Source organism: Ranitomeya imitator, chromosome 7, assembly GCF_032444005.1.
Source record: "Ranitomeya imitator isolate aRanImi1 chromosome 7, aRanImi1.pri, whole genome shotgun sequence".
Taxonomy (NCBI): domain Eukaryota; kingdom Metazoa; phylum Chordata; class Amphibia; order Anura; family Dendrobatidae; genus Ranitomeya; species Ranitomeya imitator.
The window spans coordinates 10,408,986-10,422,668 of NC_091288.1; the positions used below are offsets into that span (position 1 = coordinate 10,408,986).

General features: G+C 46.6%; 1 protein-coding gene across 13 annotated transcripts in view; it reads right to left on the minus strand.

Moving 5' to 3' along the window:
* The window catches only part of BIN1 (bridging integrator 1), a 115,354-nt gene that overhangs the window by 13,916 nt on the left and 87,755 nt on the right, over nucleotides 1-13,683 (minus strand). For 3 of the 13 annotated variants that reach the window (XM_069732670.1, XM_069732671.1, XM_069732673.1), the window contains 2 exons: nucleotides 12,312-12,356; nucleotides 9,602-9,770 (listed from right to left, as the gene is read on the minus strand). In XM_069732670.1, the coding sequence (XP_069588771.1) occupies nucleotides 9,602-9,770; nucleotides 12,312-12,356 (214 nt within the window). Of the gene's footprint in view, nucleotides 1-1,990; nucleotides 2,015-3,581; nucleotides 3,690-5,866; nucleotides 5,996-9,601; nucleotides 9,771-12,311; nucleotides 12,357-13,683 lie in introns of all 13 variants that reach the window. The other 10 variants (XM_069732661.1, XM_069732664.1, XM_069732662.1 and 7 more) reach the window with 6 other exon arrangements.

Below are 13,683 nucleotides of genomic sequence, written 5' to 3' on the forward strand. Positions count from 1 at the left end.
GGACCCCCAGACTCTCAATCATAGTAGTCTATGTGCACACCTTGTGGATTTACTGCGGATCCGCAGTGGTTTTTTTCCGCGCAGATTCGCTGCAGATCCACAAGTGATTTCCAGTACAATGTAAATCAATTAGAAAAAAAAATGCCGTGCTAATGGTGCGGAAAAATCCGCACGGAAAACGTAGCAGATTAAAAAAAGGAGCATGTCACTTCTTTTTACGGATCTGCAGCATTTCTGCACCCATTCCATTATAGGAAAACGCAGGGGTAAAAAAATCTGTACAGAATCCACAAAAAAACGCACAAAATCCGCAAAAAAAAAAAAAGCGCAGATTCTGGCCTGCGTTTTCTGCCAAGAAATGCAGAATCTGCACAGAAAATCCCAGAGTCTCATCCACAACGTGTGCAGATAGCCTAAATGAGACACAATCAGGTCACATCGGTCGGGACCCCCGAGCGTTATTATCCGTGAGGCCGCAGACATAGTTCCATTTCTTTCCAGGGATCCCGGAGAGTAAAGTCTGAGACCCTGTAATGTCGGACTCCAGAGCCGGGGGCTACAGGCAGCGTCTGGGGAATCGCACATCACAGAAATAAATCGATACATTTTCTGCACAAAGTATCACCCGGATTTCAGCTTCCATTATTATCTATGGTTCCATGATTGTTTACACGGGTCCATTCTCCTGCCAGTCCTGCACCCTCATCCCAGGGAAGATCCAGGGCATCCGGGGAGGGTTTCACCGCGCCTCATTCCCGTCATTCCAGACAAATCTCTTAGCAAAACCGAGGGAGAAAATTCAATGTGACGGAGAGGCAGAAGTAACTGATGAGGACAGAGGCTTTGCTATAGGGGGTGCGGAGGGTCACACTGAGGGTCTGTGGTTTTAGGCACCGATGCACCTTGGGTGGAGGCCAACACATGAACGCTCGTATCTGCTGGGCGTGCACGTGTTTTAGAGTGATCTGCTCTTAGACACCTCTGGAGGCGACTTCTCTCTCCGGGTAGGAAAACGTAATGTGTATGGGGCCTCAGGATTGGCGCAATATGATGAGATAAGTGCAGACAGGAGATGATCTACAGCTGGACGCAGATCTTGCAGTATGGAGGGTCTGCACCGGAGGAGACGGCTCAGCTAAGACCCTCACACTTAAGACTAACGTCAGCCAGTATCGATGGGTTCAGCTGACCGCCTAATGTCCATGAAGCCACCTAAAAGTTGATGTTGGGGGCAACAGATCTGCCATGTCTGATATCGGATGGCCGATCCCCGTGTTCTCTACGAGATCAGCCGCCAGCACAGATAGAGAACACAGGGGCGCTCGGCCGTGGGGGGTTTAGGATCTGGTGCGAATTTTGTAAATATTTGGCTGATAAGACCCCAATAAACTGTGACGCTAATATTATCTGTGCTGTTAGGTCAGAGTCAGTCAGCTCCCAGCGAGCTCCAGATAAAAGCGCAGAGTTTCTATCATGGCCGAGACTTGGTTCAAGTGTCCACATTTATGTCACAGACGTTGGGGCCCCTGCACTAAGAAGAGAGGGAATAACTGTGCTCATCGCCCCGGGCACCAGGGATGAAAGGGTCGGACCAGGTGACCGCAGACAGGGGACCAGCGCTACAATCCAGGGGCAAAACTAGAGGAGGCCGCTCAACAAGAAGGCGTCCATCAGCGCCAGATAAAAGAACTGCAGGGGACGACTAATGCCGCTGCATGACCCAATGGCCGATAGGGTTCACCTGATTAACCCTTCAAAGGCAGCTCCTGTCTCAGTAGTGAACTCAGTCAGTGCTCACGTCCTACCCAACAAAAGAATAGAAAATAAATCCCAAGAGCTGAGACCCTGCAGATGGGCACAATGTGACCCTGGCAGTGACCCTGCGGGACGCCGCTATATGCTGAACACCGTGACAGTCCGGAGGAGAAATGGAAGAAATGTGACGATGGAAGAACTTGTGAAGAGTTACTGAGTTAGTCAAGTTTCTTACCTCCCATAGATCCCAAGACAAAGGCTGAAATGCAGCAAGAATGGAAAAAACAGACACAAATTTATACTGGTGCCGGATCTCCAGGAGTCATCAACCCGACTCGTACGACGTCTTCTACCTGTCTGATCATTTCCTACAGATCTAATTAATATCTATATATTCATCCATCTGCTCAGTACCATCCGTCTGTCCGCTCAATATTCATCCATCTGCTCAGTACCATCCGTCTGTCCGCTCAATATTCATCCATCATAGACCTCTCCTGTGTCCACCATCCTCCATACAATCACTGCCACCATCTCAGATTTTCTAACCTTCCTGCCTTACGTTTACTGACTAAACCCATCGATCCGACCATCAATCCACGACCCCGCACATCCAAGCAACCATTTACCCAACCAACAACCCATCTTGTCTTGTGTTCTGTGCACAATCCCCCCTTCCATCCACCTATACCTATATCCACCTACGTATCCATATATCCACCTACGCATCCATATATCCACCTACGTATCCATATATCCACCTACGTATCCATATATCCACCTACGTATCATATATCCATCTACGTATCCATATATCCATCTACGTATCCATATATCCACCTACGTATCCATATACCCACCTACGTATCCATATATCCACCTACGTATCCATATATCCATCTATGTATCCATATATCCACCTACGCATCCATGCCGCAACCCGTCCACTCATTGACCCACTCATCCACCTATCCATAATCCATCCAGCCTGCCATCTACTTACCCACCCATCCACATATACTTACAAACCTTTCCATCTCCTTGAACATTCTCTTATCCATTGACTTATCCATTTACCCACTAATCCATCCATTTATCCATCCAGATGTCTAGGCACTTACTCACTCAACCATTCATTGATCCATCACCCGACGATGCACCAAACCATACAGCAATCCATCCTTATATCACTTACTCGTCCGCCTATTAGGCAACCCATCCATTTACCAATCCATCCACTTATCAATTAACATAAACATTCATTCCCTCGTGTATTCATCTATTTATATATCCATCGATCCACCTATTTATCAAACCACACATCCACTAACCCATCAACTTACACACGCACCCATCCATTCATCGATCAGTCCCCCCCATCTCCAATCCATTCATTCGTCTATCCATCTACTTACACACCAATCCATTCATCAATTAATGTATCTGTTCACCCCCAATCCATCAATTCATCCATCCATTCATCGATCCATCTAGTCACCCATCCACTTACTCACCTATTCACCCAGCACCCAGCCACCTCTACCCACCCAGTCATCCCTGCATTGAGCCATGCACCTTTCCATTCATCTATTCTTCAACCCACACATCCACTTAACTATCCACCCACCCATAAATCCCTCCTTCCACTCTCCCAACCACCACCAGTCCATTCCTCCACCCACTCACCCAACCATCCATCACATATGGCGGCACTTCCCCATCCTTCTATTCATTGTACCCATGTATCCCACCGACACCCCTAACCCCCTATTTATCCATCCACGACCTCCCCGGCCTTTCCATGTGGTTGAGTCGGCAGCACGAACCTGCGAAGAACCTGCCGGCGCTGCACTTGTGCTGGAGTCAGGTTTAAGGGGATCAAAGTCCAGATCCAGTAAACTGGGCTCTTCTGCGGGGGGCCACACGGCCTCAAACTTTGCAGCACAAGGAAAACGATTAGTAGGAAAGTTAAACAGAATAAGGAAAAACCTGATGAAAAGCCTGGGGGGCTCACAACGTAGTGTAGACCTCTCTATAACAACCCAACCAGACCCCCGGAGCATGCCCCCGCAGAAGAAGAGAGGACCATGGGGCTGAAGAACTAAGGACATGCATGGAGACCACCAGAGCGTTGTAATCCCCCCATACAACGTCTCAATATGTTGAGCCTTCGGATTTCATACACGACAGTCAGAGGAGAGACCACCGGCCATTGCTACAAGGTCCCGCTACGTCTTTGGGGTCGTCCATTTACACGTCAGGATTGGATGGAGGTGACAATATTGGGATTTCTGAGGACAGTGGAGCCATCGATCTGCACCTTGTGCTTTCCAGCAGATGTGAGGTTAATGCTCCACCTGTAAGTGACCCTGAGTGCATTCATGTCAGATCTATGGAAGCATCCGGAAACCACATGCAAGAAGCAGAGCATGCAGACAGCCAGCAGCAGACGTGCGCAGACCTCGGGCTCCAGCGGACAGTGGCCCTCGGATTACGGAGCCATTGTCCAGAATCTGGCAGGATCCAGGTCCTAATAGATCGCTACATCCCAGAGACCGATCTGGTGTAAAGAGGAGCGGCCAATCAGATCCTTCACTAAATGAAAGCTGTGCCCTGATTGGCTGCCCTATAAGCGCTGCTCCACTTTGCACCAGTTTTGGAAATTCTCCCCTTTTCCTTCTCATTGAATTTTCCATTGTAGCCAGTGTCCGCTGGTAACTGTGCAGTGGTCTGCAACCTGCGGCTCGTAGGGCATGCTGAGACTTGTGGTGTCATCTGGAGTGCAGGTTGCAGGCCATTGAGGATAAACTGTTATTGTAGCAGAGGTGTCACTCCTTATAGAATCCAGAGACCCCTAATACTGATCAATGGTGGGAAAATATATCACTACCCCCCATCCCCCTCCCCCAGAGCAGACATTTATACTAAACTCAGAAACTTTGTAAATCCAATTAATCATAATCTTTAGGTGACATCATATACTCCAATCACAACCAGAGCTGCGTTGAGTAGTCGCAGCCTACAGGACGCCCCATTCCTCTGCTGCCCCCTGCTGGTGCACGGTCAGCTCAACCATGATCAAGTAGTAGGGAGATACCATGTGATGCTGGAAAAAACTACATCTCCCAGAATGCAACACATCAAATTACAGCGTAACACGGAAACAGATGAGATGGGCACCGTGTGGACAGAATCTGAGCAAGAGCCGGAATAACGAGGACTGCAGCTCTGGAGGTGACTGGAGAATAAGACAGAAAGTAGTAGTAGAATAGTGACTGCAGGTCTGGAGGATAAGACATGATGTAAGAGCAAAACAGTGAGTGCAGCTCTGGATGTGACTGGAGGATAAAACATAATGTAATTGCAGAATAGTGAGTGCAGCTCTGGATGTGACTGGAGAATAAGACATAAAGTAGTAGTAGAATAGTGACTGCAGGTCTGGAGGATAAGACAAGTATAAGCAGAATAGTGACTGCAGCTCTGGAGGTGACTGGAGAGTAAGACACGATATAACAGCAGAATAGTGAGTGCAGCTCTGGAGATGACTGGAGAATAACACAGAAAGTAATAGTTGAATAGTGACTGCAGGTCTGGAGGTGACTAGAGTATAAGACATGATGTAACAGGAGAACAGTGAGGGCAGCTCTGGAGGTGACTAGAGTATAAGACAAGTATAAGCAGAATAGTGACAGCAGCTCTGAGGTTACTAGAAGGTAAGAAAAGATGTAACAGCAGAATATTGAGTGCAGCTCTTGATGTGACTAGAGTATAAGACATGATGTAAAAGCGTAACAGCAGAATAGTGTGTGCAGCTCTGGAGGTGACTGGGGGATAAGACATGATGCAACAGCAGAATAGTGAGTGCAGCTCTGGAGGTGACTGGAGTATAAGACACGATATAGCAGCAGAATAGTTAGTGCAGCTCTGGAGGTGACTGGAGGATAACACATAGTAATATCATGAGATTTACAAAGTTGCTTGCTATGATTAGATCTAGATGGACTAATAAACAATCTTGGACTTTGCGTTTTCTCTGGTCTTCTCCACAAGTGACACCTCGGGGGTTCTCATGCGGGGGTTAGTATTTGGGGGGTGGGCGGCAGCCGCTGACCTGTGAGGGAGTGGTCACACTTATGTCGGGCACAAAACTGTCATCAAACAGACCGATGATATTCTCCTGCTTGATGTCCTTGGAGGGCGTATGTTTTGGTGGCGGTGGAACCGGAGGGCCTTTCCTCAGCTACATGCAAGTAATTAACAGCAAAGACAATCCACACGACCCCCCACCCAAAAGAAAAAAGGGGGAAAACACAAATATACAAAAATATAATTAGCAAAAAAAAATCAAACACAGAACTTCAGGGTTCATCACATGTCGGGTGACATTCACCGCTGCAATGGATGAACCTTGCATAAAAAATATCAATTATTATTATGCACTGACAATACAGACACAAAAACCAATAAAGTCACAAGAACTGAAAGAAAATGGACACGGGAATCACACAGACGGGGACTTGTATCTATATGATGGATGGTTCATGTCATGTACACTGTAGCAGTCAGAATCAGAGAATTTACTAATACGTTACAATTTATTGCATTTTTTGGTTTGTAATACATTGTAACTCAGCAATGTACCAGCAGATGGCGCTGCTGCTCTTCCAGAAAGATTGACATTTACTTATGGAGTTGAGAAAAACGATCCCTACAAAAACGGTAACTCCCGTCTGTCTCACAGTGATCCCCTGTGTCATCTCTGCTGTGACCTCACAGCTCCGCAGTATACGGAGTATACGCTTTCTGCAGCTTCCTTATCTTTCAATGTTTCATCATGGGGTACTAGTAAGTGCTAGCTACTGTGCAGTAATACACAACTGTCTGCCGGCCTGAGGACCTATACTGCTGGCATTGGTGCAGAAACTAGGATTTCTGGAGATATCTAGAAGCAGAAAAGAAGTCAGCAGCGCATACAATGTGCTCAGCAGATTAGGAAATGCCCCAAGCCCTGTGCCCTCCACAACAAACCAAGGCAGCCGCCCCATCACTGTCAGAAAGATAGATAGATGATAGATAATATATAGATGATAGATAGATAGATAGATAGATAGATAGATAGATAAATAGATAGATAATAAATAGATAGATAGATGATAGATAGATAGATAGATAATAAATAGATAGATAATAAATAGATAGACAGATGATAGATAGATAGATAATAAATAGATAGATAGATGATAGATAGATAGATAGATACTGTAGATAGATAGATAGATAGATAGATAGATAGATAGATAGATAGATAGATAGATGATAGATAATAGATAGATGATAGATAGATAGATAGATAGATAGATAGATAGATAGATAGATAGATAGATAGATAGATAGATAGATAAATAGATAGATAATAAATAGATAGATAGATAGATGATAGATAATAGATAGATAGATGATAGATAGATAGATAGATAGATAGATAGATAGATAGATAGATAGATAGATAGATAGATACTGTAGATAGATAGATAGATAGATAGATAGATAGATAGATAGATAGATAGATAGATAGATATATAGATAATAAATAGATAATAGATAGATGATAGATAATAGATAGATGATGGATAATAGATAGATAATAGATAGATAATAGATAGATAATAAATAGATAGATAATATATAGATAGATAGATAGATGATAGAATTACTATTTTGGTTACATTGTATAAACCATAGTTTCTTATGGATCACTATTAAGGCACTTGGGCCCCGATATAACGAGAATTCTGGCATAAAGCTGCCTGAAATGTGGTATTTTTTGCATAACCTGAAATTGTGCAAGAATGTAGACTTTTGCCGTTTTAACCCCAGTCCCGACCGCCTCTGCTAGTTTTAAAAAAGTGGCGCAGCTTAGGTCTCTTTCACACTTCATTCTTTTTGTTTCAGTCAAAATGCGTCGTTTTGTGACAAAAAACGGATCCAGCGAATTTGCTCCCTGGATTTGTCTTTTTCTCATAGACTTGTATTAGCGACGGATTATAACGGATGGCCTCACGTTTCGTCCGTCGTGCGCTGGATCCGTCGGAATTTGTTTATCCGTCGTCTGGAGAGGACGGACAAAGCAACGTTTTTTTGTCTGCGACGGATCCAGCGGCGTCCGTCGTTGGCTAGAATGGAAGCCTATGGGCGCAGGATCCGTCGCTGTCTGTCAAATGACGGAATCCAGCGATGATTTCCGTTTTTTTACACTGAGCATGCTCCAAATCTGTATTTAGTAGCTAACTGGCCAGACAGCCCCAAATCTACCGTATATAAACCTTCCATATGGCTTCTCTTCATTCCTCAATGTGATAGCAGCCTGCCTATTGGCCTCACAAGCAAAATCCGCATAGATGGTCACAATATTTGCTAGAACTCCTTCCATTTCTGCCACTTGCTCTACAACCTCTCAAAGATGGGCTGTTAAAACACTCAATATATAGGTTTCCATTATTATCCAGTAGCCAATCACGTTTGGGAGCCTCCCATTTGGAGATTTTAAAAAACGGATCTGTGGAAAAAACAGATGAAAAACCGGATCCGTTGTTTCCGTTTTTCACTATTTTTGATGGATCCGTCGCTCCGTCACGACGACGGATTTTGACTGACGCCAGAAGACTGAAGTGTAAGGCCTTACCAAACAGGGAACATGGCAAAGCACGGCCAACAAATCACCTTTTTTTTCGCAAAAAAAGTGAGGTCCATTTCGGCAGACAAGTCCTGCAGTGACTGGGGTAACATTTCTCGCGGTGGAGCAAAGTAGCTGAGAGATGCGCCAAATTCATTAAGAGGAGACCGCATCCTAATAAATTTAGCGCATCCTACTGCAGCGCCCCCTTAACTAAGACTAGCCGCAGAGGATCCAATGAAAAAAGACAGAGGTAGAAGAATTGTGTGATTCCCCTGGTCACCGTGTGGATCTATGATCCTGTGAATGTGATCCACCCATACACTAGAGTCCACACAATGTCTGCAGGAAAGCAGATTCCAGAGGCAGCAGAGCATTAGAAGACGTCAGTCAGTGACCAGCGCAGGATGAAGGACATCAAGAGAAGGAGAAGTCAGAGCTCAAAGAGTCAGAACTTGATTACTGGGGATAATCAAGTGAAATCCTGAAGGTCACAACCATTGACATGAGACACGTAATGCTTGAGATCATGATTGCACCAAGAATGGTCCATGGACAAGCTCATGGTGGAGGACAGAAGAAGAGAACATCAGAATGATGGACTGGAAACATTTACATCTTAGTAATGGGCCGCCTATGAGCTGAGACTCCAATGATCAGTACCACAAATAGACCCTGGTGCTTTGTAGACCACCCAAACCTCTCCTGCATCACTCCTCACCCACAATAGACTAAGCTGTGTGAAGGGGACATCTCTGATGGCTCCCAAATGGTTTGGATCTTCTACAGAACATCATGGATTCTTTGTGGGGATCGATGGGATCCAAATTCATAGACACCTCCAATGTTCTCATCTATCTATAGGACATGGGTGGAAACCCTTGAAAACTGGCCATGGACATCCCCTTTAAGACAAGGGTTTCAAGATGTAGAACCAAGTGGTCAATCCAACATAAATATCTACCGTATGTTCTGAGCAACTTCACATGGAAAATTATCTAGATCATAATAACTTGTGTCCACCTCTTTGCCTCCATTAGTGACATGGACGTCTGTCCAACTAACGAACCAGTTTTCAATCTTGGTGTCCATGGCCAACTATCGGTCTCGGCACAATGAGATATGGGACGTTTCTACTGACTCTACTAATGGACTCTTTAGGTCTTGAGATACCTGAGAAGGCGACTTCGATATAACCACAGATGGGGCTTCCACTAAGAAGGAGGCGGCAGCAGCTGGTTCCTCAGAGGCATGATTGGGGGTCTTGGGCTCTGTACTTGCAGCAGGAGGTCCATCCGGAGGAGAAGATGGAGTCTTATTCACCTTTGCAGGGCTGGAGTCACTGAGGAAACAACATGGACAAGTAAAATGAGAGCTCATGCCATACGGACCCCCGACCTGGCCCTTCACAGAAGGTCTCAGCCATGAGTTGTGATGATCCCATCATAGACCCTATTTGCAGGGAGAATTTACCAGGTTCCGCATCACCCCCAACCTCAGTACATCTCTAGGGAATATGGAGCATGCAAGTTAGCAAGACAGAGAAGTATGGGGGGCCGGTACACAGCCGGGGGGCTTTGTAGATCAGCACACGGCCTGATTTTACCATCGTGTGCAGACTTGATCATCACCATTATAGGATTACCGGAGCATGCAGAAATGCAAGAAAATGAAAACCAGGCATTAAAGGGTTATCACGTACTGAAAAAAATGGCGCATCTAGATATACACATATGTGCCCCCCAATATTCTATAGCTGCATCATTTAAAGGGTTATTTTCTGTTATTCTATAGGGCACTGTCCCACCACTGAGGTCGATAGTCCCGTCAGCTCTAGGAGGACAGCAGCATGAGGGGGGACCCCTCGTATTATTTGCATTGGGGTCTAAGATACTTAAAAGGATTGTACAGGATCAGAAAAACATGGCTACCTTCTTCCATAAACAGCGCTCCCAGTGCCCACAGGTGGTGTGTGGCATTGCAGCTCAGCCTTATTTATTTCAATGGATCTGAGCTGCAATACCAGTAGCAACCTATGGACAGAGGTGGCGCTATAACCAAAGAAGCGACATATGTCTTTGTAAATTTATGAAACCCTTTATGATCTATATAAACTTAAAGGGATACTGTTCTTAGATAAAACTATCAGTATTGATCCGCTCCTCTTTATGTTCCCTCTCTGAAGGGAAGAGGGGTCTATTATGGTAGAGTGCGTGAACTCCATTTCCCAGCCTATCAGATCACTAGGAATGAGTGACATCACTGAGGCATCCGGTGCCTCACACCTCGATGAAGTGAGCCAAGAGTCTGTACCACCACGTACTGCCATGTACCACCGTGTACCGCTGTGTACCACCATGTACCACCGTGTACCACCATGTACCGCCGTGTATTATGTACTGCCGTGTACCGCTGTGTACCACCATGTACCCCCGTGTACCACCATGTACCACTGTGTATCGCCATGTACCGCCGTGTATTGTTATGTACTGCCGTGTACCACCGTGTACCGCTGTGTACCATGTACCACCATGTACCACTATGTATCGCCACGTACCGTCATGTACCACTGTGTATCGCCATGTACCACCGTGTACCACCATGTACCGCCATGTACCGCCGTGTATTGTTATGTACTGCCATGTACTGCCATGTACCACTGTGTACCGCCGTGTATCGCCACGTACCGGCATGTACCACTGTGTATCGCCATGTACCACCATGTATCACCATGTACCACTGTGTACCGCCCTGTACCGCCCTGTATCGCCATGTACCGCCGTGTATTGTTATGTACTGCTGTGTACCACTGTGTACCGCCGTGTATCGCCACGTACCGGCATGTACCACTGTGTACCGCCATGTACCGCCATGTATTGGTATGTATTGCCGTGTACCACCGTGTACCGCCTTGTATCACCATGTATCGTTATGTACTGCCGTGTACGACAATGTACCATCATGTACCACTGTGTACCGCCTTGTACCACCATGTATCGCCATGTACCACCGTGTACCACCATGTACCGCCATGTACCGCCGTGTATTGTTATGTACTGCCATGTACTGCCATGTACCACTGTGTACCGCCGTGTATCGCCACGTACCGGCATGTACCACTGTGTATCGCCATGTACCACCATGTATCACCATGTACCACTGTGTACCGCCCTGTACCGCCGTGTATCGCCATGTACCGCCGTGTATTGTTATGTACTGCTGTGTACCACTGTGTACCGCCGTGTACCGGCATGTACCACTGTGTACCGCCATGTACCGCCATGTATTGGTATGTATTGCCGTGTACCACCGTGTACCGCCTTGTATCACCGTGTATCGTTATGTACTGCCGTGTACCACAATGTACCATCATGTACCACTGTGTACCGCCTTGTACCACCATGTATCGCCATGTACCGCCGTGTACCACGGTGTATCGCCATGTACCGCCGTGTACCACCGTGTATCGCCATGTACCGCCGTGTACCACCGTGTATCGCCATGTACCGCTGTGTACTGCCATGTACCACCGTGTATCGTTATGTACTGCCGTGTACCACCATGTACCATCATGTACTGCTGTGTACCGCCTTGTACCACTGTGTATCGCCATGTACCGCCATGTATTGGTATGTACTGCCGTGCACCACCATGTACCATCGTGTACCGCCATGTACCACCATATACAGGTAACGGGCAGCAGCACACGGTCATGCAGAAAGAATGAAACCTATATTGTCGTGTACACAGAGAACAGGAAGACTGAGGTCGGGGGGATCCCGGCTGACGACACACAATGTTATTAGTGGAGATTATTACATGTATCACACACATTAATGATTCACGCCCCGACAACGCGCCATGCCGCCGCCGTCACCACTACCTGATCCTCTTTAGTTTCAGTCGGGAGAACAGGTTTGCTTTCTTTCTGTTGGAAGGGGCAGGGGGGCAATTACTTTAATGATCGGTAAAAGCTTAAAACAATTAAACAAATTAATGTAACGAGTTCCGGACACCAAAGCTCCATATATTATGTGCAGATGCCCCCAAAGATCCAAATAGGGGTCATGGACAAGGCCAGGCTGTAAGCGCAGCATCTGACAGACCCCCGCAGACCACCTGGAGTTGCAACTTTTAAAGGGGATGTCAGTCTTGGCCAATGTTCACACTTGCAGATCACACATTGTGGGGGACCAGCTGCTGGGACCTATTAAAGGAATCTGCTCAATAAATGCCCATGTGGTAGCGCCACGCTGCAGCATTACATGGCACGTAGATTCAGGAGAAGGGTCACACATTTGGGACCCCAATCATTTTCTACATCAGGACAGATGAAGATGGCCACTTTTTGAGATTCCAGTCCAGACATGCCTACGGAAGCTACTAAAACAGTCGCCACCTTCATTTCTCTCTCCGCCCCTTCCATATGGAGCGGGGGGCGCATGTGACCACCCAATACTATATATATGTCTCCTTCCCATGTGGTTAAGTCGCTCTTTCTAGTAATAGGTGGGATTTCCCAGCTAAAATGAATGCTGAGACTAGGTGGAAAGGGTTAATAGTTAGGATACCCTTTTAAGAGAAAGGTGAGTATCTTTAAAGGGGTTGTCCCATCTATGCCATTTAAATCCCCTTTGAATGGGATTTTACTGAGCATCTCCTGTGGCCGATTCCTTGTGTCACGTCCCCTCCATATTCCGTCCCTGGCTCCGTGGTGTCATACTATGGAAGCTGCACATTACGTGCGGGGACTGATTCATGGACTGACAGTCGCCCGGCCGCCCACGTCTGACTTATGCAACCGGAGAAAGCGAAGAACAAATGTAACCTTGTGGATTCAGTGCAGAGGACAGAACCTGATACAATGTGACAGACGGGAGGTCTGACTGCAGGACTCCACATCCATGAGAATCCAGCGTGAAAGGGTGTATTTAAAGGGATGTACACCTTAAAGGTTTCTAAGACCGATGACATTATCATTGGAGGTCCATGAGCCAAGACCCCTAATAATCAGTAAAATGAAGAGTCAGGGGATGAGGCAATACTCTATACCAATTACTACGGGGGTCCAATCACAAATCCCATCCAGACACCACACCAGAGCCTCCTCCAGACCCTGCACCAGAGCCTCCTCCAGACACCGCACCAGAGCCTCATCCAGACCCTGCACCAGAGCCTCCTCCAGATCCTGCACCAGAGCCTCCTCCAGACACCACACCAGAGCCTCCTCCATGCCCAGCACCAGAGCCTCCTCC